The 20,630-nt window shown below is 42.6% G+C and overlaps 1 protein-coding gene across 5 annotated transcripts in view; it reads right to left on the bottom strand.

The window, feature by feature from the left end:
- Positions 1 to 20,630, bottom strand: part of LOC133362258 (metastasis-associated protein MTA1-like) — a 63,117-nt gene that overhangs the window by 19,960 nt on the left and 22,527 nt on the right. For all 5 annotated transcript variants that reach the window (XM_061581183.1, XM_061581189.1, XM_061581204.1 and 2 more), the window contains exons 4-12: positions 19,159 to 19,285; positions 17,743 to 17,806; positions 14,562 to 14,679; positions 12,578 to 12,680; positions 10,428 to 10,527; positions 7,229 to 7,417; positions 4,265 to 4,339; positions 3,838 to 3,896; positions 1,517 to 1,650 (exon numbers count right to left, since the gene is read on the bottom strand). In XM_061581183.1, the coding sequence (XP_061437167.1) occupies positions 1,517 to 1,650; positions 3,838 to 3,896; positions 4,265 to 4,339; positions 7,229 to 7,417; positions 10,428 to 10,527; positions 12,578 to 12,680; positions 14,562 to 14,679; positions 17,743 to 17,806; positions 19,159 to 19,285 (969 nt within the window). The remainder of the gene's footprint in view (positions 1 to 1,516; positions 1,651 to 3,837; positions 3,897 to 4,264; positions 4,340 to 7,228; positions 7,418 to 10,427; positions 10,528 to 12,577; positions 12,681 to 14,561; positions 14,680 to 17,742; positions 17,807 to 19,158; positions 19,286 to 20,630) is intronic.

The following is a 20,630-nucleotide window of genomic DNA, read 5'->3' as shown; positions in this document are numbered from 1 at the left end:
CCAGTCAAGAATAACATTGGACGTGAATTCAATGTATAGTAATTTAATGGAAAGTCGGTAGAGTAAGATTTATTTATATCGGAAAGCCCAGCTCTAAGTTTTTCTTCACCCAATTTAAACACAGTAGAGCAGTGACACAGTTGTTAGCCCACTGCACTACAAACCCAGCGACCCAAGTTAAATTCCCAGCAACGTGGCTCTGAGCCCGTCATGTCCTCTCCCTTCCCTTCACCAATCAACATTGACCAGCTTGGTGAAGTATGGTCAATTAACCCACATGACAGATAGGGCGTGGGAAAGCCTCCAATCAGCAGGAGATTGAGATTCAGAGCTGTAGATATATGAACACATTTTAACCTGGCCATTTCAACATTCCAGTCTATGCCTAGAGTGACCTAAAAAACAGTGAAAAGAGAAGGCCTTGGTGAATCGTTTCTATGGCCTAATCATCACCGTGTAGCTAGCTTACACTGACAAGAACAAGCACTCCATCTACTGACGCTGCTGCTGCAGCTGCAGCAGCAGTAGCAGCTCTGATAGCTGCTGCAGTGGCTTCTCAGAACCGCACGGTGGAGACACGACACCAAGCGCTCCCCTCGCCTGCGTCTTGGCCCAGCCACCGACTTGACACAAAGCCGACTGTCTCCCCCACCCGTCCACCCACCCGCGCCCTCGGGGCACTGAACACAAGCAACTTATCACCCAGACAGCCACTGCGCCATGTTACCATTACGCAGTGGGTGATTGCTTGCCTTGTCCCGGAAGGTCGAGGGGAGGGCCTGGCAGCGGCGCGGTGGAGGGAAAGGAGGATGTGCTGTCTGGTTGGGTAGGCTCCGAGTAGCAAGTAATACAAAATGCTCGCCAAATTCCCGCAATGATTGTCAACATCATCGGCAGCCAAGAACTACCCACTGCTGGATGAAGGCCACGTTCAAGCCAATGCTATGTCTCATGGTCTTGTGATGTAACAATCTGTCCAGCTCCTGCACATAATCTGATTTTCGTTTTCATGGTAGATGTATTTGAGGGTATGTTTCCTCCTTTGTCTGCCGCTTCATTATTGCTCTCAACCACCGTATTATGTTTAATGTCCACGTTTCTAATCCAAATGTACAGTGGGTTATTTGAATAAGAGGTCACCAGGCCTGCAGAAAGCAGTGTATCAATCAATACGCAGCAATGAGACAAAGGGGCTTAGATAGCAGCTCTGCTGCGGACGGTGTGCCTCAGCCGGCAAGATCCAGGGCACGTTATTTTAGTACTGGTTTTGTCTCCAAGCTGTGTGCAACCCTTTTCATCAATTCGGCCAGTTTCTACAGGGTACATCAATAAAAGCAACACATGTTTACAGCAAAGTTCCCGTTTGCATTGAATTGTGTTTATAGGCGTTATCGTGACCACCCACTACAGACAGACAGCCGGACACAGAGAGAGATATAGACAGAGCTAACGCATTCACACTTTAGAAACCAGTTGGGATTCATTAAATAGTAAAAAAAAGCTCCGAGTGACTGACCAAAGCAGCTTTCGCAGGCGCGTCCCACGCTGGCGTTCTGCGGTGTCGACAGCACCAGGCCGATGGGCGGCGTGCCATTCGCCACCGCCGCTTTCACGGGAGTCGCCGCGATCTGGTTTGGGTTCGGCTTGTTGCTGTTGGGGCAGCAGATAGAAACAAGGATGTGCAAATCGGCACGTTTGTAAAACGGTTACGACTGTGGATTTTGAAAGCAGGGGCGGGAAACCTTATCAGTACTGAGGGCCGAGTAGGACTTTCAAATTCCTTTGGCGGGCAAGCACAAATGAACGCACACACCTCAGTCAATTCAGACTACTTTTCTCGCACTGTTGCCCGTCACAAGCACCTAAACAATGGTCTAAATGTCCAGGTGTGTATGTTTTTCAGGGTGGGCTGCGATTTCAGTATTTATTCTGCCAAGCTTTTGCTACGCACTGCTGTGGGCACCTTTCAAGAGTTGAAACCATACTCGGGATTGCAATCGGTGGTGAAAACGTAGGCGTTAGACCGTTTGTGGGCACGGGGTCTGGGTTTATTGGGTTGCTAGTTCAGGTTCGTGGGTTAGTAGCGCGAGTTTGATGAAGATTCCAAGTCCGGTTTTTGTGGGTGCGTGTTTTTGCCCGTACGGTGTTTGTGGTGCAGCGTGCTGGCTGCCGTTGGGTTCAAGTGGTGTGCACCATGAATACTATCTGATAAGGAAGATGTTGCGGTTTAAAAAAATCAGGCTTAAGATTTATTTTATAACCTCTTTTATATATTTTCAACTAATGTGTATACTTTTTATTATTTTGCGAAACCCAAAATGTTATTGATGTCATGTCATGTTTACTTGTGAAGTGCTCTGTGACAATTTTATTATGCAGGGCGCCAAATTAAATAGAGACGGGCGTACTTTAAACATTGAAATTCAAGTAAGCATTGAACGGTGTTCATTGACTGCCAATTATGAACTAATATTATACATTTCACATTACCATGGCAAGGATAAGTCTTTCCATTGGACAAACATGGCTGACTTTCCACAAAGTCATGCTCATTCATTGTATGGATCTAACGCAGGATTTAAATGACCCGAGTTATCCCAGAACATGATTTGAACTTGTAACCTTTCAGTTTCAAGACAGGCACTGTCAAAATGTATTTAATGTTTGTATTTTTAATCCAACAGAAATATTTCATAGTCCAATCTCACAGACAGCCTCACTTTTAAACTGGCCACTATGACATACTTTCACCATCCACCAGATCAGACATTTCCGAAAGGTATATCTTCTTCCCCAAAATTAAAAGGGCTACACAATTTAAAATAGAAACAGAAATGCTTACGACATGAATATTTGCCAATTTGTTTAAAAAAAACCCCACCACAACAACACCTCTTTGGCACTTATAAATCCAGACTAAGCGAGTACCATTATACATACAGGGGAGCATTTAATTTTTTGTGAAGGATTCCAGCAATGAAAGCCCCCCCTCTAGTTTCACCGCCACTAATTGTATGTCATGGGAATGTATTGCAATGAGCCTTCTACATTCCGTGAGAATTAGCTCCGTAATTGCCAAGACAAAGCTAAACAGTGGGAAATCTCATTACATTATTAAAACATCACACCTTTAGGAATATTTCTGGGACCAAAACACTTCAGTTAATATTGTTGGCTTTAATTGTAAGAAGAATTTAAAATAAAAATCCACTGGGGTATAACAGTATCTTAAACACCCCAGTCGAAATTAAAGTGAAATTGGAAGGGTAGTCACTAGTTTTGTTAAACAATAGTCATACACCAGCAACCATTTTGAGAATCTATTCCCAATTCTGAGAAGCCTAACCCGGTAATCGATGCCAAGTGGAATGTAAGTAATTAGCTTGCCGTTTTGTACGTGCAAAAGAACAAACCGTACAGCGGCCTCAGTCGCTCACCATGTGGGACATTTGCCCTCATTTATCAGTTAAACGGTAAAGGTGCAACCCTGCAATTGCTTGCTTGCTTAAGACACTGCTGGTGGATGAATCTCGACTAGAGAGCTTTTAGGGGGTATTTGGTCTAATCTTCCATGCTGACCGGATGCTTTGGAAGAGGTAGGCATACCCATTTGTATTGCCGGATGGACACAGGCGGCGAGTGGAAGATTTAAGAAACTTTCCATATTTTTTCTACTGGAGTGCCGGGAAATATAAATGCACCAGCTAAAAAATTCCAGTGTGCTAACCGTTACATCATTGCAGCTCCTGCAGTTTCTCAGTAAAAAAAAAGTTGAACATTTATATTGCGAGACATTTGCGCTAAAACCGATTTCAACAGTCCCTCTTGGTCACTCACTAGTTGGGGATGTACACCTGCTTTAGCTTGCTCTCAGCCTCAGCTGCTTTGAGTCGCTTCTGAAATGCGCAAAGAATAAAAACGTATTAACATGTCAGTGTAAACCTGTCATCATCATCACGACCTCCATCATCATCACCATCATCGTCATTATTTTGAGACATTGTCTATCCCCCAGAACTGCTTTTTACGTTTAGTTTGTTGTCCTTTCCTTTTAGCACGGTTGGCTACATACGGTGCGAAAGAAGTTCAACATACATGCAGTCGATGAAAGGCCTCCGCACGTATTGTGCATCGTGGGTGGGGGGGGGGGTTAAATGATGAAACGTCACCACGATCGCCAGTGCGGGCTGGTGAAGGTGGGGAGCATTCATGTGTGAGTGGCAGCACTACAAATGCAGGTGAAACAGGTCGGTGGGATGGTTACCTGTTGCACGTATCTGTCCGTTGTCTTCCACATATAGTAATACTCGATAATGCTGCTCAACGTCTTCCATGGTAACTGTAGAACAACGAAAACGTTGTAGAAACTCAGATACACTTGCATCACTCACTGTGACGAATCTATACGTAAATGTAATGGGTTCTAGAGACACTTTGTAGATGCAACCTCTTTATTACAATACACCACTCCAACAGTCCTGATACACTGTTACAGCCTAGGAACACAGCCTACTTCTAGCGTGCCTGACACTGGCTACCCTCTCAGGTCCTCCGGCTACAATTACCCTAGGGGAAAGCTACCTGACCCGACCCAGCCAAGGTGCGGGTCTAGACTCTGGCTTCCTCGGACCTCGCCCTTACAAGGACGTAGAGCCGGGAGTCACAGCGTCCCGGCCCTTACAAGGACAAGCGGGGCGAGGGGGTCCAGGGTCCTAAGCTGGCTGGTCTTGGGTCTTGAGCTGCGACTGGTCCCGATCGGCTGAGGAGGTCCCCTTGTATGCCCCTTTGCCCATCGAGGGGTGGCGTTGCGTGGGATCATAGATCCCCCGCAGCCCCCCCCCCCCCCCGTTGGTGGCGCTGAGGGGATTAGCTGTCTGGGGTCCCCATCGAGGAGTGACGTTGCATGGGATTGTAGATCCCCCGCAGCCCCCCACCCCCCTGGCGGTACGGGGTACCCTTGCAGATGGACCTTGTCTACCACTGCCGGTAAGCGTGGCCCATCTATGGCACTACATTTATATAAATTAAAACGATTTCGTTTTTGGTGTTTGTTCCACCGGAAAAGGTGGGGCTAGAATAGGAACTAAGCGGAGGGGCTGTGGGGGGGATAGATGAGAGAGGGGCATAGCCAGAGATGTACAAAAGGTGGGGCAAAGAGAAGTTTAAGTTCATGTATTAGGTATAGCCCTGTGAGCCATTCGGCTCTTGAATCGGGTGCAACCGCAACAAACAGAAAACAAAAACATGAACAAAAAACATCTTAAAGTGAATATGTGACTAAGTGCAAACAGAAAATCCAAGAAAAGACAGCAAAATATTGCAGACGTTGGGAGGAGCTGTGAATTGAAGAAATGAAGACTCCTCGTTTATTTTTAAAGAGTCTTGTAAACCAAGGGCTCACCACACAATGTCCACGGATGCCTACTTTGTTGAGGGCGATATTGGCACACAAAATAAAGATTAATTGATACACAAGGATATGCCTGGCAGCTTATTATTATTTTATATAGTCGGTCAAATATTTTGTTGGTTAGATTACACGGCCATTGTAATATGTTCATGCAATGTGTATCTAAACTTGAGCAATGTGTAATGCTAAAGGAGATATAAAACATTGGTTTGAAAAGTGTCAATTCTTTACCTTGAGGGAGCAGTGACCATTTTATGTGACGTACCGATCCGCAAAAAAATACAGTTTCAGTATTTTAAATTAAACATTAGAGTGATAAAGCAACAATCAATCACTCAAATGCTCATGCCGAGGTTTTGTGTGTTCTCTATAGAGTCGACTTAAGACTCCATAATCCTCCATAAAGTTAAATCCTGGGCCACCAATGTTGACTGAATTAATTCGAGCGCTACCATTGAATTTGAAGCTCCGTGGATATACATTCTTATAATTAAAGTGATAAATAATGTCAAATGCTGTTTTTTATTTTATATAGTACCTTAGTTTTAAAACCTGTCCTCAAATTTAAATAAGCAAGCTTTACTGCTGATAAAGCACTGCATTTTGTAAGCCGGTCCAGAGTTTGCTTGGATTACAACCAATGCTGCTGAAAATATTCACTCCGGGATGGCCGTGCATGTGGCCAATGCGGTCGGTGTAGAACAAACAACTTAATTTTTCGATTTAAAGCTTTCGTGACTGCAGGGATTCATCTTCTTGGTTCTTTCGGTAAAGTCACGTAGAATGGAAATAATAAAAAAAAAATAACAGACCTGTTCTCCACCTGAGGACGGCTGCTTGCATTGTGGGAATTATTTAATGATGGTTTATTATTTTATTATTTCCATTATACGTGACTTTACCGAAAGAACCAAGAAGATCTTAATTTTTTATGTGGAGAGACAAATATGGCAAGGAGGCATATTCTCTGCTCATTATTTTTTCATTGGTGTATTTTTTTCATGATCATCTCGTGTCTTCCTAAAAGATGAGTCTTTTGGTGAAATATTCTACTCTGATAATTGAGTGGGATATGACTTTTAAGTACAAAACTTTTCGTGTGATCTTTGTCTACATTTTGTTTAAATCAAAATGTGGCAAACTTAAAATAACATTTCGATTTAAAGCTTTCGTGACGGCAGGGATTCATCTTCTTGGTTCTTTCGGTAAAGTCACGTAGAAGGGAAGTAATAAAATAATAAAAATAAAACATATTATAATTGTTTTATTTTTATTATTTTATTATTTCCCTTAAAATAACATATTTATGATTTACATTTCGACCCTGAACCGTGAAAATTCAGCAACCTCACGGCAGTGAGGTGGACAGGTGGTTCAGAGATCAGTGTGCTGAGCCGGCACTGCTGAGATCCTGGGAGAGTTGTTAGCCAGCTGTGATTAAACTGGTTTCGCAGGTGTAACGGAGTTGATGGGTTCGGCCCCGTCACCAATGACTGTATTAAAAACATGACATTGTTGCAACAATACATTTAAATTGGCTAAATATCGGTTTGATTATTATTCGACGAACATTATGTTCAGTGGCAGGGTGGGTCGGAAAGTGCTGCCCTTTATTGTGGGGACCAGAGGTCACTTCAAGGTGTCTTAGAGGAAGCTCTGTGATATCTGCTTTTGCGGGCCGTTCTCCAACAAGAAGGCTTGCGTACTGTTAGAGTCTCCGTCTCTTGACACGACACCGATAGCACAACCATGATAGAAGTCTCCAAAGGAAAAAAGAAGAAAAAAACATAAAAATGAGAGGACACGAACATCACTCACAAAGTCCTGTCGGATGTCGTTGAAGTCTTTGCCGTATTTTTCGAGCGACTCCTCAAAGAGGTTTGCCTCGGAGGCCGACCACTCCTCCATCTCGTCGCGACACAGCACGGGCCCGCCCTGCGGGACCAGGCTCGCGATCGCTTTGCTCAGGTCGTAGTCGTGCTTGTGCAGGGTGTCCATGGCGTGGAACTGCATGTGTCGCGTGTCGGGGTGACGGCGGATAAGCGGGAAGGGTTACAAAAACATTGAAACAAAACGTGAAATTTCTATTTAAAACTTTCATGACTGCAGGGATTCATCTTCTTGGTTCTTTCGGTAAAGTCACGTAGAATGGAAATAATAAAATAAATAAAATAAAACATAATAAAATAATTCTCACGACGTTTCGGCCACAACGCAAACAGCCGTCCCTCAGGTGGAGAACAGGTCTGTCAAGAAGACAGAGTCTGAATGACACACCCCAGGCTTGGAGCGTCTATTTAAGCTGGGATGGAGGGGGGAAGAGCGCCTTTTATTATTTCCATTCTACGTGACTTTACCGAAAGAACCAAGAAAACGTGAAATGTTCTCCCGTTTTTCAGCAGCATTCAATCAGTCAGTACCCATATATATGTCAACTGTGCATCCAGCGGTCTAAACGGGCACGCTATAGTTAGTCGATCAGCAGGTCGAGTGTAGAGGGTTAGAGTGTCGATACGCATACCTCTTCCAACACGTTTGGTCAATGTGGAAGAGTAGGCCAACTACCCTCTAGAGTTCACTCCCACGGAGGCCCTTCCGCCAGCAGTGGCTTGAGCAAGCAACTGTAGAGCCACACAACCACGTTTGGTGTTTTTGTCTTCAGCTCGTCAATGACAAACTGTGGACATTTGTTGACGAATCTTGGTATGGGGATTTTATTTAGCCATTTAAAGACTAAGTGACCAAATAAAATGCAAAGACTTGAATAAACATCCACAGGTTATTGGCAACTAAACTAAGACTAAAAACGACTAAAATGCTGACTGCATTAACACTGGTTTTCAGGCTGTACCGCATGTTGTATGGCACAATGTCCAATATTTTCCTCCATGTGCTGGTGAGAACTTCAATAACTAAATTCAACAAACTGTTGGGCATTATGCCGAACAACACACAGGCACATCCCGACAGCAACACAACATTGCACCGCACGTTTGTTCATATAGGATCAGCTATACCAGATATATAGTGCTTCCCCGCTATTATGGACAGAGCGAATGCATGAACACGATCAAATTTAGTGGGAAATTGTTAACAAATACAAGTAATGCACTGGCCGGGGAGTGTGTAAGGATACAATAAGTAAATCTCGCAACATTCATTATTCATTCTGACGTATAACTGATAAACTATCACAAGGTGATGGTTTGCATGAAGATCCTTCCAAAAACAGAGAGAAGGCAGAGGGATCGACTGACTTTACAGATCAAAACTCTACGTTATAACATGGGGTTTACAAAGAAAATTTACTTATTTTAAGTTGGCAAGTGAACAAGTTTTGAAGTGACGTATAAATAGTTTCATATTGGTAGAGCGCTGAGTATCAAATAAATTCTTAAAAGTTCCGATTTAAAGCTTTCGTGACTGCAGGGATTCATCTTCTTGGTTCTTTCGGTAAAGTCACATAGAATGGAAATAATAAAATAATAAACATAAAGTATAATAAAATAATTCTCACGACGTTTCGGCCACAACGCAAGTATCCGTCCTCAGGTGGAGATCAGGTCTGTCGAGGAGATAGAGTCTGAATGACTCTGTCTCCTCGACAGACCTGAATGACTCTGTCTCCTCGACAGACCTGTTCTCCACCTGAGGACGGATACTTGCGTTGTGGCCAAAACGTCGTGAGAATGATTTTACAATGTTTTATTTTAATTATTTTATTATTTCCATTCTACGTTACTTTACCGAAAGAACCAAGAAGATCTTAAAACGTTGTAAAATAAAAAAAATATGCATAAACCAATTTTAATTATAGAGTCAAATGATCAAATTTTAAGGCAGAACTGTATCGCTGGAAAGACAACTGACCAGTGCACAGCCCATTATTATTAATTATTATTCTGCATGAACTGTTTTCTGGGTCAAGCCATGCATAACTGCAGTTAGCTCTGGCGGCATTTATCTACGACTACAGTTTGGTATGACGAACCGCAATGGTCAGTCAGTTTTACTATAAAGTCAGTCAATATTTCTGCCTGCCCTTCATCCTTAGAAGGGCCATTGCCTGAAAAGAAAGTCTTAGAGGGTGATCCATGTACAGATAACACATTCATTTCCAATGACCCTCTTACTTTCTTCGCAACAAGTGATTGAGCATTGTGAAAGTGATGGCTCCACATATCATACCCAGTAGTGTTGAACAAATGTGTCATGATAGACAGGCTATATATGAAGAAGTTTTTAAATAAAATGTTGTTTCCTCTTTAATGTTGCCCGCTTATTTTAGTGATAAATGGATCACTGTTATGAGGCAGAGTTTATGACTAACGAGGTTAATTTATCTACGTGGGAAGATAAAGCATCATGTACGTTTGGTGTGTTAATTTTTTTCTTAAAATGTAGGTGGTAAAGTAAGGATGAGGTAGAAACTGGAGTAAGTGGGTGCGTGGGTGGGTAGGTAGGTAGCTGGGTGGAGAGCGGATGGCTGAGACTAGGATGAGCTTGAAAAGTAAAACGACAATTCAAAAGTTTTGGGAGCAAGAGATGAAAAAGCTAAGTGGGAAGACAAACGGTGAGAAACAGTTGTGGCAACGGATTTGAAGAACGCTTGCAAACACATACAATGTGTTAGTGGAAATATATTTACATCACGTAAAAACTGAAAGTACAGCATCATATATTGTCTCATTAGAAAAACTCCCAAGTTTAACCAAAGGGGCTTATTAAATATACTTTCTTACCTCTGCTTCTTGGTTTAAAAAACTTTGTTATTAAAAATGTAAAAAGTCAAAACTCCCTAAAGAAAAGGCAAATATCAAGACACCTAAAGGGCTCATTATTTGGTTGACATTGATTTCATGCATGGCATCCCATCTCCCTAAATTGTTAAATATTTTAAAAATCTTACTCTCACCCCCCACCCCCGCTAACACCATGCTCACATCATTAGCTTGTGGTTGTAAGGCAGGAGACTGGACAAAGAAGAACATATGAATAGAACAAGGTGTTTGCCTACCAGCGTGATGTCTCTAGAGGCAGCAGCAGCGCTCATGTGAAGGCTCGGCTGTCTCACCGAGCTGCTGCAATCCAGGGCGCGCGCAAACGTGCCCACAGACCTGCACGTAGCAGAGACACACAGACAAAGATCCCCCCATGTAGCCGAGACAGACCGTTGGGGCAAGTGCTGTTTGCAAGCATATACCAAGATCAGCACAACGAAAGGTGTGGTGTGGCCAGACCACATCCAGTTGCCTTTGTCTGCCCAATGCCCACTGCACCAGGTACTCATTTAAGGCTATTTTGACCTAGGGGAAGCCAAGGACTGGTTAAAATATTCGTCACGGATGTTGGCTGTGAGCAAAAATTGGACTTGGGTCACCAGGTTCGTCGTGAAGTGGACTTAACCACGACAAGAACGCTATCCAAGCACGTGTAACACACACAACAAGGATGTGCCCTGCACGTGTAAAGGGGAATACACACACAAATTAGAAGAGTCAAAATTAAAATAATTAACCAAATTTGCTCAATCACTCACTTTCCTAATCAACATTTAGGTTTCTTCTAAAATATTGATTCGCCGCTCCTTTGTTAATCCAAGATTGATTCTAGATTTGAAGCTTTCGTGACTGCAAGGATTCATATTCTTAGGTTTTTCGGTAAAGTCACATGACTTTACCGAAAAACCTAAGAATATGAATCCAAGATTGGTTGAATGATTTCCAATGCCGTGTTGGTCAGTACGGTCCAACAATCCCGTTGGACTGTACTTCACCATGCTGGTTAGTGGGTTGTTGAAGGGCCGGGAAGGGGAATGGAAACCCAGAACGAGTTCGGGTATTATTTGCCGCTAATGTTAGCTGTGGCCGGAAAATCAGATTAAGGTGTCCAGGTTCATAGCCCAATGCGCTCACCACTGCGCCACTGCAGCACCCCAACGATAGTATGCATGCAAGAAGGGTTATTTTATTTCAACATGCATATATTATACTTGTAAAGAGCATAGGTTTATGCTTTAAGGCACGAACATCCTTGTTGACCCATAACCAAAAAAATGTGTTCCCTTTTCAATAATCTCATAACGCCTTCACTGGCTGTTCAGAAATCTGAGATGTGGTCGCATTTAGATGCTTTATAAATCCAAATTGTATTGCATGATTGTATTGTGTTATTACCATTCAGAGCAAGGTAAATTTATCACCTTTACACATGGTGTTTCTGGAGAATACTAAACACTACTGAACACTCCCTTATATATAGTTAATAATAAAAATGGATGCTGCTGTGGTGTAATTGTTAGCACAATGGGCTTGAAATCCTGAATACAAAACAATAATTCGCGTCATTGTTCAGAATGTAAATAATGAAATAAATAGGCATAAAAACACCTCTGTCCCATATCTCTCTCACCACAAAATAGTTTTTACACATATCCCATCGCTCACACGGCCTTCTGGGAGTGATTACATTCCATAGCATTGGTTTTATACAAGCAAACTCTGAAATGGTTTCAACGTTTAGTGCCTCATCAGCAGAATCATGCTTGCCTAAAGCAATGCAGGTGAACTGCCAGACGTTCATATGCAAGGATCCTGTGTTAGATACGGGTCCTAGTTCGACACATAACTATACAATTCATATGATCTCCTGCCACGGCAGCTTTACAATGTTCAAGTTTCTTACATTCCCCCTGCCCCTCCCCCCCCCAACTTCTAAACTTGACGGTGATATGGCCCGGTGTAAGCGTATTCACCGCTTGTTACAGAGGTTCGTGGTGGGATTCCAAAAAGCAACCCTAGTTATTACTGCGGGTAAATTAACCATACAATTAACCGTCTGCTTCACAGTGGATGTGAAAGATCCCTTGGCATTATGTAGTAGGCCAACTGTGTGCCAGCGTCACAGCTCAAATGTGCCAAATTCAAAAAGACATACAATCTAATTGTTCAAATGGGATTACGCGTAGCGATCGTCACCCCAACTGGCAGACCAATGCCCAATTACAAGCCAGGTGCTGAGTCACCTTGTGTGCTGCATACTCGGGGTGCCCTTTCAAAAGTTTGAGATGAGATGTAACGTACAAAGCTTATCGGGTATAAAACACTCGCTCCAGTATAAAAGGGCGGTCTTTAATTTTTAAAAAGTAATAATTATGAATGTCCATACCTGGCAATGACGAGAAACTGATCAATGTGCCGCTGCATGAGTGGATTCTCCGGGTCCCAAACTCTCGCCTCCAGCTTCAGTTGGTCTCTGCAATCAGGCTCCCCTGTGGAACACACATAATGCTCCATCATCCCTTGTCGCTCGACAAAGAGTGAGTGCCAGCACACCTGCTCACAGTGGCATTTAACTGGTCAATCGACGTATTATTTGCTCAATATGAGCAATGAGGCAGTGGTCATTGCATATCTACAGCCCTTGTCCAAGTGGGAGAAATTATATTTTCCTATGACAGGGGCATGTCTCTCCCAAGGACAACCACTGTTGACTTCTTCACAAAATGATAATTCATTTACAGTATACACCTCGGAGGGATGATGTGAACTGAATCAACCTCCAACGAGGATATCTACTTGCAACCTTGCAATTGCAAGCCGCTCACTCTATTGTGAGCCACCAGGCTGGTGTAACTTACTGATGGTCCAAAAAAATGTCAGTGGCAATAATGTTTTTGCACACGAGAATCTGTTTGCTGCTACCCTCTATTAATATCAACCCTTGGAACAGGCAATTTTGGTCCTAATCGTTTTTTAAATAATACATTATACTAATTTACGGTGTCTGTTAATATTACTGGATTGCCATCTCAGTCATGGCTTTATTTTTATTCATAATTCACAACGCCGCTCAGTTCTGTTTGGTGAGGTGGGTGCCCATGGTTAGATATCACTCGCCTCGTTTTCAGAATATAAAATCAGAATTACATTTTACTGAATGACACATTCAAAATGAATTGCTCCTTAACTAATGTTCCAAGGATCAACATTGTCGAAGCCTTGCCACCAGCAGCAGCAGTGCTGTGAGCAACCATCTTCACGGCATATGGGAACTAAGCCCATCACCTGTTGAGAATGCAATCTTAGCAAAATCACTATGAAAAACCCAGGCACAGCCACACAGTTTAATTAACAGTAAACATAAATCCCAGCTTGCTGAATGTCCCCGTAATGTTATCTAGACAATCCAGGTGGCTGAAATGTCACCACACATGTATTTAATCCCAATCTCCGGTTACCAAACCGCCTGTGTCTCTTAAACAAAGACGCAGCACAAAATATGAATTAGATGTTATCGTGCAGATACGACAGTGTAATTGTCCGAGGCGAGTTTGAAAGCTTTGTTAATAAATTGATGACCTTTATTTATAACCAGTTACGCGCCCACCGGGACCAGACGTCTCTCTTCCAAAGGGTAGGTACAGTGGAACAGCAAATAACAAGGCATTCAAGAGAAAAAAAAAAAAGACTTTAAAAAGTGACTTTCAAGAAGGAACTTGTGGTGTCACTGTTGTGGTTCAAGGATTTAAATGGGAGCCCTTGTCCAATTTCCCCCCTTTCTTCGTAGCCGGTGCCTCGGCCCTTCAGGCCCATGGGCCCCCGCTGCAATTGTACTGCCTGTGTACTTGTCAGCTACACCACCACTACATCCATATAACGAGGAGCTAATCTGGAAGTATTTCCAGAAAACCCCTCTAAGACAACTCCACCAATTTAAATGAACGAGTCGTCCTTTAAAGGCTTATATGTAGTACATGCAAATGAGCTAACCATTTTTATAAAATATTTCTGACCCAATAATTCAGCTTAATGACCCAATGTTACTTATCGGATGCACCATTTACAATAACACAGGGTTAGGCAAACACTATTTAAAATTATACAACAGGTGCATTTATGTGTATATCTCTTTGGTAACATTATTGTTCTAGATATTTAGTTATTATTATTATTGTACCCCATTTGGTATTTCTGTTTTGTAAAATTCACGTCATGAAATTTGTTAAATAAAATTAATCATTGTGGGGTCAATAAACTACCTTAGAATCAATGTATTAACCATTAACAATTGAGAGGCTGGCCACCAGTTTATTATTAGGCAGACATATTGGCAGCAAAGAACTCTTTGCGCTTGCAGGTGGAAGTTGTACCATCTTTGAGAAAATCTGGGATGTCAGCTTGATAGCGGGGGCCAACGCGGATCTCTCCCTTATCTGCTAGGAGTGTCTTCTGAGTCGGATCGTAGACCAATGAGTAGAAGAAACAGTCCTGCGAGGTCAGTCCCCAACACAAACAGATCAACAGCACAGCAATCAATTTAACAAAAGATGCCAACAGCAAAAACGTATAAATAATTAACTGCATTTCTGTATTAAAATCAGTTTAACACGTAGGCTTTTGCGACCAATATCATCCATACCAGAGGTTTTTGGTTAGATAGTGTAAATATATAAATGTGTCGTTAAAACCTGCCACCACCCGACAGCCAACGAGTAAGGGTTGTCACGTTAACAAAACGTGGCCAATTCGTCACTAGTACAGCACAACGGTGTGTTGGAGAGCCAAGCCACAACACTTACAATCTGAGTACGACGTTTCGCCAGTAATTACAACTGGCTTCATCAGGCGACAGCCAGATTTGTGGAGAAGTCTTACTGTTTCGAAACACTGACGAATTGGCACGTTCTGGTTATGTGACAACCCTTACTAGTTGGCTGTGTCGGGTGGTGGCGGGTTTTAACGACTCATTTATATATTTACACGATCTAACCCATTAAAATCATCATAATTTTGGTACATTTCACCCATAGTCAATCCACTGCTGGAAGAAGGCCTTGCAAAGCTGCCATCACCTCTTATGATCCTGCAATGTAATAATCTATCTGACATCACACAAAATGTTCTTATCGCTCCATTTTGTCGGTGGACGTCTTCTCAGATGTGTTCAATCCCTTGGCCGACACTCCGTTATTATTTTTGACCGTGGGCCATCATGCTTTTTCGCAACATCTCCCGTTCAAGCTCAATTCTTGGATAATTTATTGTTTACCAGTTCAACATGTTCATAATCAGACATGCTCAATCCACCCGTTGGATGAAGGCCTCCCCAAAGCCGTTGCCATCTACATTTTCATTATCACCCAAAATGCTGGTCAAGTGCATTTTATACTATTTTAATAGTTGGGTAATTTCCTCATACATTTGGTCTACTTCTTCATCATTGTTTAACAATTCACTTTGACAAAAAAAGATTCGTATGGTTTGACAAGTGTCCACTTATTGTTGACCACAGCATCAGACACACACCATTAAGCAAGGTGCAATATAATTCCACTCATTTAATTACAAAGGCTCAAATGTTGATTCTGGCCCGAATACACATGCAAGAGGTTTCAGGGTGTGTGTTATATTAGCCTCTTTACAACGAGGACCGTAAACTGTTCTAATGCCAAGCGCCCCCATCCCTTCCAGGTGCAGCCAATTGATAATTGGATACTTTCAAAGGGCTATTTAACTGCACTGCTTGCGAGAGCCACATTGGACGCGATTATCAGCACTCTGCAACTGAATGATAGATGGTGTGTGACTGTACGTTTTCAGATGGGGTCTTTGTTGTGCATTTTAGCATTAAACACGCTCATAATGGACCCCTTCGGTGAAGCACGTTTGAAGAGGGGGGAGGGGGTTGCACGCTCCGTCCACTAATTTGCACGGAAATAAACAATCCGGTGACTGTTTGCAAAAAAGCGTAGGGCGACCGCGCATTATGGTCAAATACGGTGGCACACTCACAAAGGTTAAATTATCTGAATCCTCCGAGGTGGCTGATTGGCCCAGGGCGCTTAGCTGACAATGCTGAGATCCTATGTTCAAATCTAGGCAGCAGCCTGTGATGATTAAATTGGGCTCTCAATCGAATGTAATAAATTGATGGTGTCAGCCCGGTTACCAATGACTACACACAAAAAAGCCTGGTGTGTGTGAAATGTTTAATGATATCATGGTGTATTAACATGAGTTGAAAAAATCCTGGCTCATGAGGTGGCAGGGTGGCTCAAAGGTCAGAGATCGTGAGCTGGCACTGCTGATATAATGGATTCGAAATCAAGGTTTAGCCACCTGCGATTAAACAGGGTTTTCAAGTGATCATCTCAACTTAGGTCGACAACGAACGCTAACAAAAACATCATCACATTAAAATAGGTGCTGCACTTAATTTGGCTAAATTACAGCTGTGACCAGTAAAAATATCGGTTTCACTGTTACGCGCCAAATATAACTCTGTGGCAAGGCGAGTAAAAAAGTGATGCCCCTTAACCTGTGGATTAGACATCAGTTGAAGGGATCTGCTTCTGTGGACCGTTTTCTAATACAAGGAGTTGGTTGCACTGCTCCATAACGTTCCAAATGGATACATTGCCTCATGAAAAGACGCTGATAGCATAATCAGGATAACAATTTGGGAGATAGGCGTTTCTATATAACTATTCTATAAAAAATATTCTTGGTTCTTTCGGTCAAGTCACGTATAAGGGAAATAATAAAATAATAAAAATATTAAACAATAAAATTCTCACGACGTTTCGACTGCAACACAAACAATCATCATCAGGTGTGAAATCCACAGCAAGAAAAATATTTATTTATTATTTTATCATTTCCTTTCTACGTGACTTTACCAAAAGAACCAGGAATATTAATCCCTGCAGTCACGAAAGCTTTAAATCAAAATTTATTCTAAAAATGTCAACTTGTAACAACATGCACGATATTTATTTACTCTCAAAACAGAAATAGAACGTCTCAAAGGTGCGAGTCATGTGGTGAAATGGCACCAACCATTTCCCAAGCTCTATGGCCTTCTATATGAAGGTGTTATTGGCCAATTAATGTGTACACACGTGAAAATCAGGAGCAATCAGAGAAACCCCACGTGTACAAGGGGGAAATACGCTATGGAACAGATTGAGTCCACATTATTCTGTACCACCAGCTCTTTGATGCCCATTTCTGCCATTCACAAACCATCGCCTCCATAGTGCTGGATTACTGTTTTGTGCCACCACTGCTCAGTGATGGTGGTGCAAGCCTGTAATTATTATTTTATTATCCCCTCCGCACAAATGCCTGGTAAGAGCCGGCCATTGCGGCAGTTAAGACATTGGTATAAATCGCTGCGGGCTCAAAGCTGGTATGTGGCAACGGCTGTCATATCGATGGTGGCATCATCATTCATTGAGCACGAATGCTCTGGATGGTAAATTAATTGTGACAGTTAAATGTAAATCAAAGTTTGAAGAAAAAAACCCAGAAAATTAAAGAGCGGTTTACCTCCTTGTCCAGGTACGAATTCAGAGCCTCCGTTTCATTAAGTAAAGTCACTCGGCATTTCCCTCTGCAAGAAAAAAACATTAATATTTCAAAGATGCTTTTTCTAGAACGTTGCACCACATCTCAAGAAATGCTGTGGCATAAAATACAAACCAGACATTTCACCAAAACCAATCCGTAATACATATACACGTACAACCCTTTTGAGTACCCACTGCTCGGTGAGGGCCTCCCCATGCTTTGCTCGTCATGACCATATTTCACCACGCTGGTCAGGGCATGTTTGCGAAGGTAGGAGCATATATATGGAAGCACAGAAGTACAGAACAATGGAATTTGCTGCACTGCCCTCTGCTGCCCACCACATAACACTGCAATGCCCTATGACAACTTGTGCAGGGTGGTCATGCACAATCTAAGCCTCATCTAGATTCAAACTTGCTTAGCTTTCGAGATTGACATTTCACCAAATCACCCAGAATCTATAATGTCCAACACAACTGCAAATAGTCGGGACTCACTGCAAGTTATACACAATGCATCATACGTAAACATGTAAAATAAATAAAATATATATTTATACATCCAAACCGTGTACACATGTATTATATATGCACTCTACTGTGTAACAGCCGACTTACTGAACGCAACACTAAAACATTTATTGAACATCTGTGCCAAGATTCGGCATCTGTATAATCATCGGCATCACAGGCACAGAAAGGAGGGCACAAGTGTTTTTTTCTGTCCTGTGTAGCGCTGGGGCAAATAGAGTGAGAGACTGTGAGCTGCCCAGCCTCCCACTTGTTTTGTTTTCTTTGCAAAATGGATGCTCTGCTGTTGCACAATTGTTATTAAGAGAGCCCTAACAAAAATATTTCTATCTTGAAGAAATATAAAATATAATCCGCAGACAATTGGGGTAAATAATTTAAGTTTCCGATGCATTAATATTACAATGACAACAATGGTGCTGGGTGTTTTTATTTATCTATTTACGCTTGCGCTCACATTGGCGTTCATCACCAACATCATGTGTAAATTCACAACAAACCCATTTATACTACTGGGTGAACAGAGGGATTTCAGAAACCAGCCTCAATGTTCCAACGGTCACAAAGAGAGAAAGAATCAAACCAGCAACCTCTGAACTGGAAGACCAGTGTGCTAACCACCACACCACGGCAGCTTACTTTATTTATCAGTCAATACAATTTTAATGTAAAGTTTGTTACGAGATATTCCTATGTGTGCGGCAAAACAGCATTCGTTTTTTTTACATGTTTTGTTGATGCGTTACCGGTCATACAAATACAACTATTATAATTATTCTACTCACGATACATGGTTCATCTCTACCGTGAGGCACATCTATGGTGAATTTTGGCCGTTTAAACCACCGCTTTCTGTTGTCACCTGATGTGCGTGGCGGGCAGGGATTCAAGCTGGCGCGACAGGAAGAGCTCCCGGTGCTTCAGCTGGTGTCGTTGCTTCTCTGTCAGGTCCTGCGCCGTGGTGTCCTCCATCTCCTCCTCCAGTTCCTCTGCCGAAACAGGAAAAAGTGAGACCATTTAAGCTCGCATCACCGACTCGTCACTCTGATCATCATTTACCAGACATGATCGACCGACTGCTGGACGTAGGCCAACCCAAGCAATCGCCATTTCACGTGGTCTGGCATTGTAACAGTCCACCTAGCACCCGCATGAGTGTCATTTCACCGTTCCATATCCATGGTGGACGTACTCTTGGACACGTTCTCTCCCACGGCTGGCACTCGGTTATCATTCTTGACTTTCACGACAAAGGATGGATGATGAAGGGCCTGCAATCCCCACTCCCTCTCATCGTCTTGTATTCACCCAATAGCTATTGCTTTGTCACTGAAGAGATGACAGTGAGGCTGTGGTAGTGAGTTGTTAATCCATTAAACATTTTTTTCTCGTTCTCCAGGTCAAATCACTCCCTCTCACCAAAAACCCTCCTTTTGGAAATGGCGAAGTTTTTTGGTACGCAGATATTTTAGTGTATTGTTCATTCCTGTACTGCTCTTGCTTTGCAAGTTACAACCAAAAATGACAACCATCTTTCAATCTATTAATATTAATATGACTAACAACATCACCTAGAATGTACCCAATGTCATCAGACCTCAGAAGCTAAGCAGGCTTGAACCCCCATAACGTTTCAAAGAGTGACTGCCATGCACGCCAGGCTGTAATAGGCAGAAACATAGCTATGATACTTTTGATTTCCAGATTCAGCAACCTGCACGCACCAATGTGGTAAAGTATAGTCAACTAACCCGCACCAGGAGAGTCCTCACTCAGCAGTGAACTGACAGAAGCCTGCACATGTCCATGGACATGACAGTATGATATCGATATTATAATATATACGGCTGGGGTGACGTATGTACTTTAGCACTGGCATATACCACCAAAGTCCCACACTGACCAACATGATGAAGTATGGTCAATTAACTCCCACGAGAGGAGGCCACATCCAGCAGTGAATAGATAAAAGGCTGTACGTGTAAAAATGTACATACAGTGGTGGTGGAGTGTACACGTGAGCCCAAGGCACATACCACCCCCACTCCACCACAGCAAATGTTCGAAACCAGAACAACATTGGAGTTCCTGAAAGAGCTGCCCCTTTAAAAGGGTTCCCAGACAATGCGTCGCCCTGCCACCCATTAAAAAGTGCCTAGTGCTTAAGCAAGTACTGCAAGTGTGTTTATCGGTTTAGACTTTACAGCCAATTATTGGTCAGCAAGTCTGGGTAAAGACCACCGGAGGCATGTGGTCTGGAGTGCAATGCCACCCACTCCACAATCATTATCAATCCACCATCATCAACCATGATCAATCCACCATCAGTCCCGG

Source organism: Lethenteron reissneri, chromosome 8, assembly GCF_015708825.2.
Source record: "Lethenteron reissneri isolate LAM-NWPU_2019-01 chromosome 8, ASM1570882v1, whole genome shotgun sequence".
NCBI classification, from domain to species: Eukaryota; Metazoa; Chordata; class Hyperoartia; order Petromyzontiformes; family Petromyzontidae; genus Lethenteron; species Lethenteron reissneri.
The sequence above is the reverse complement of the archived record's forward strand: the minus strand, read 5'-3'. Positions and strand labels throughout refer to the sequence as shown.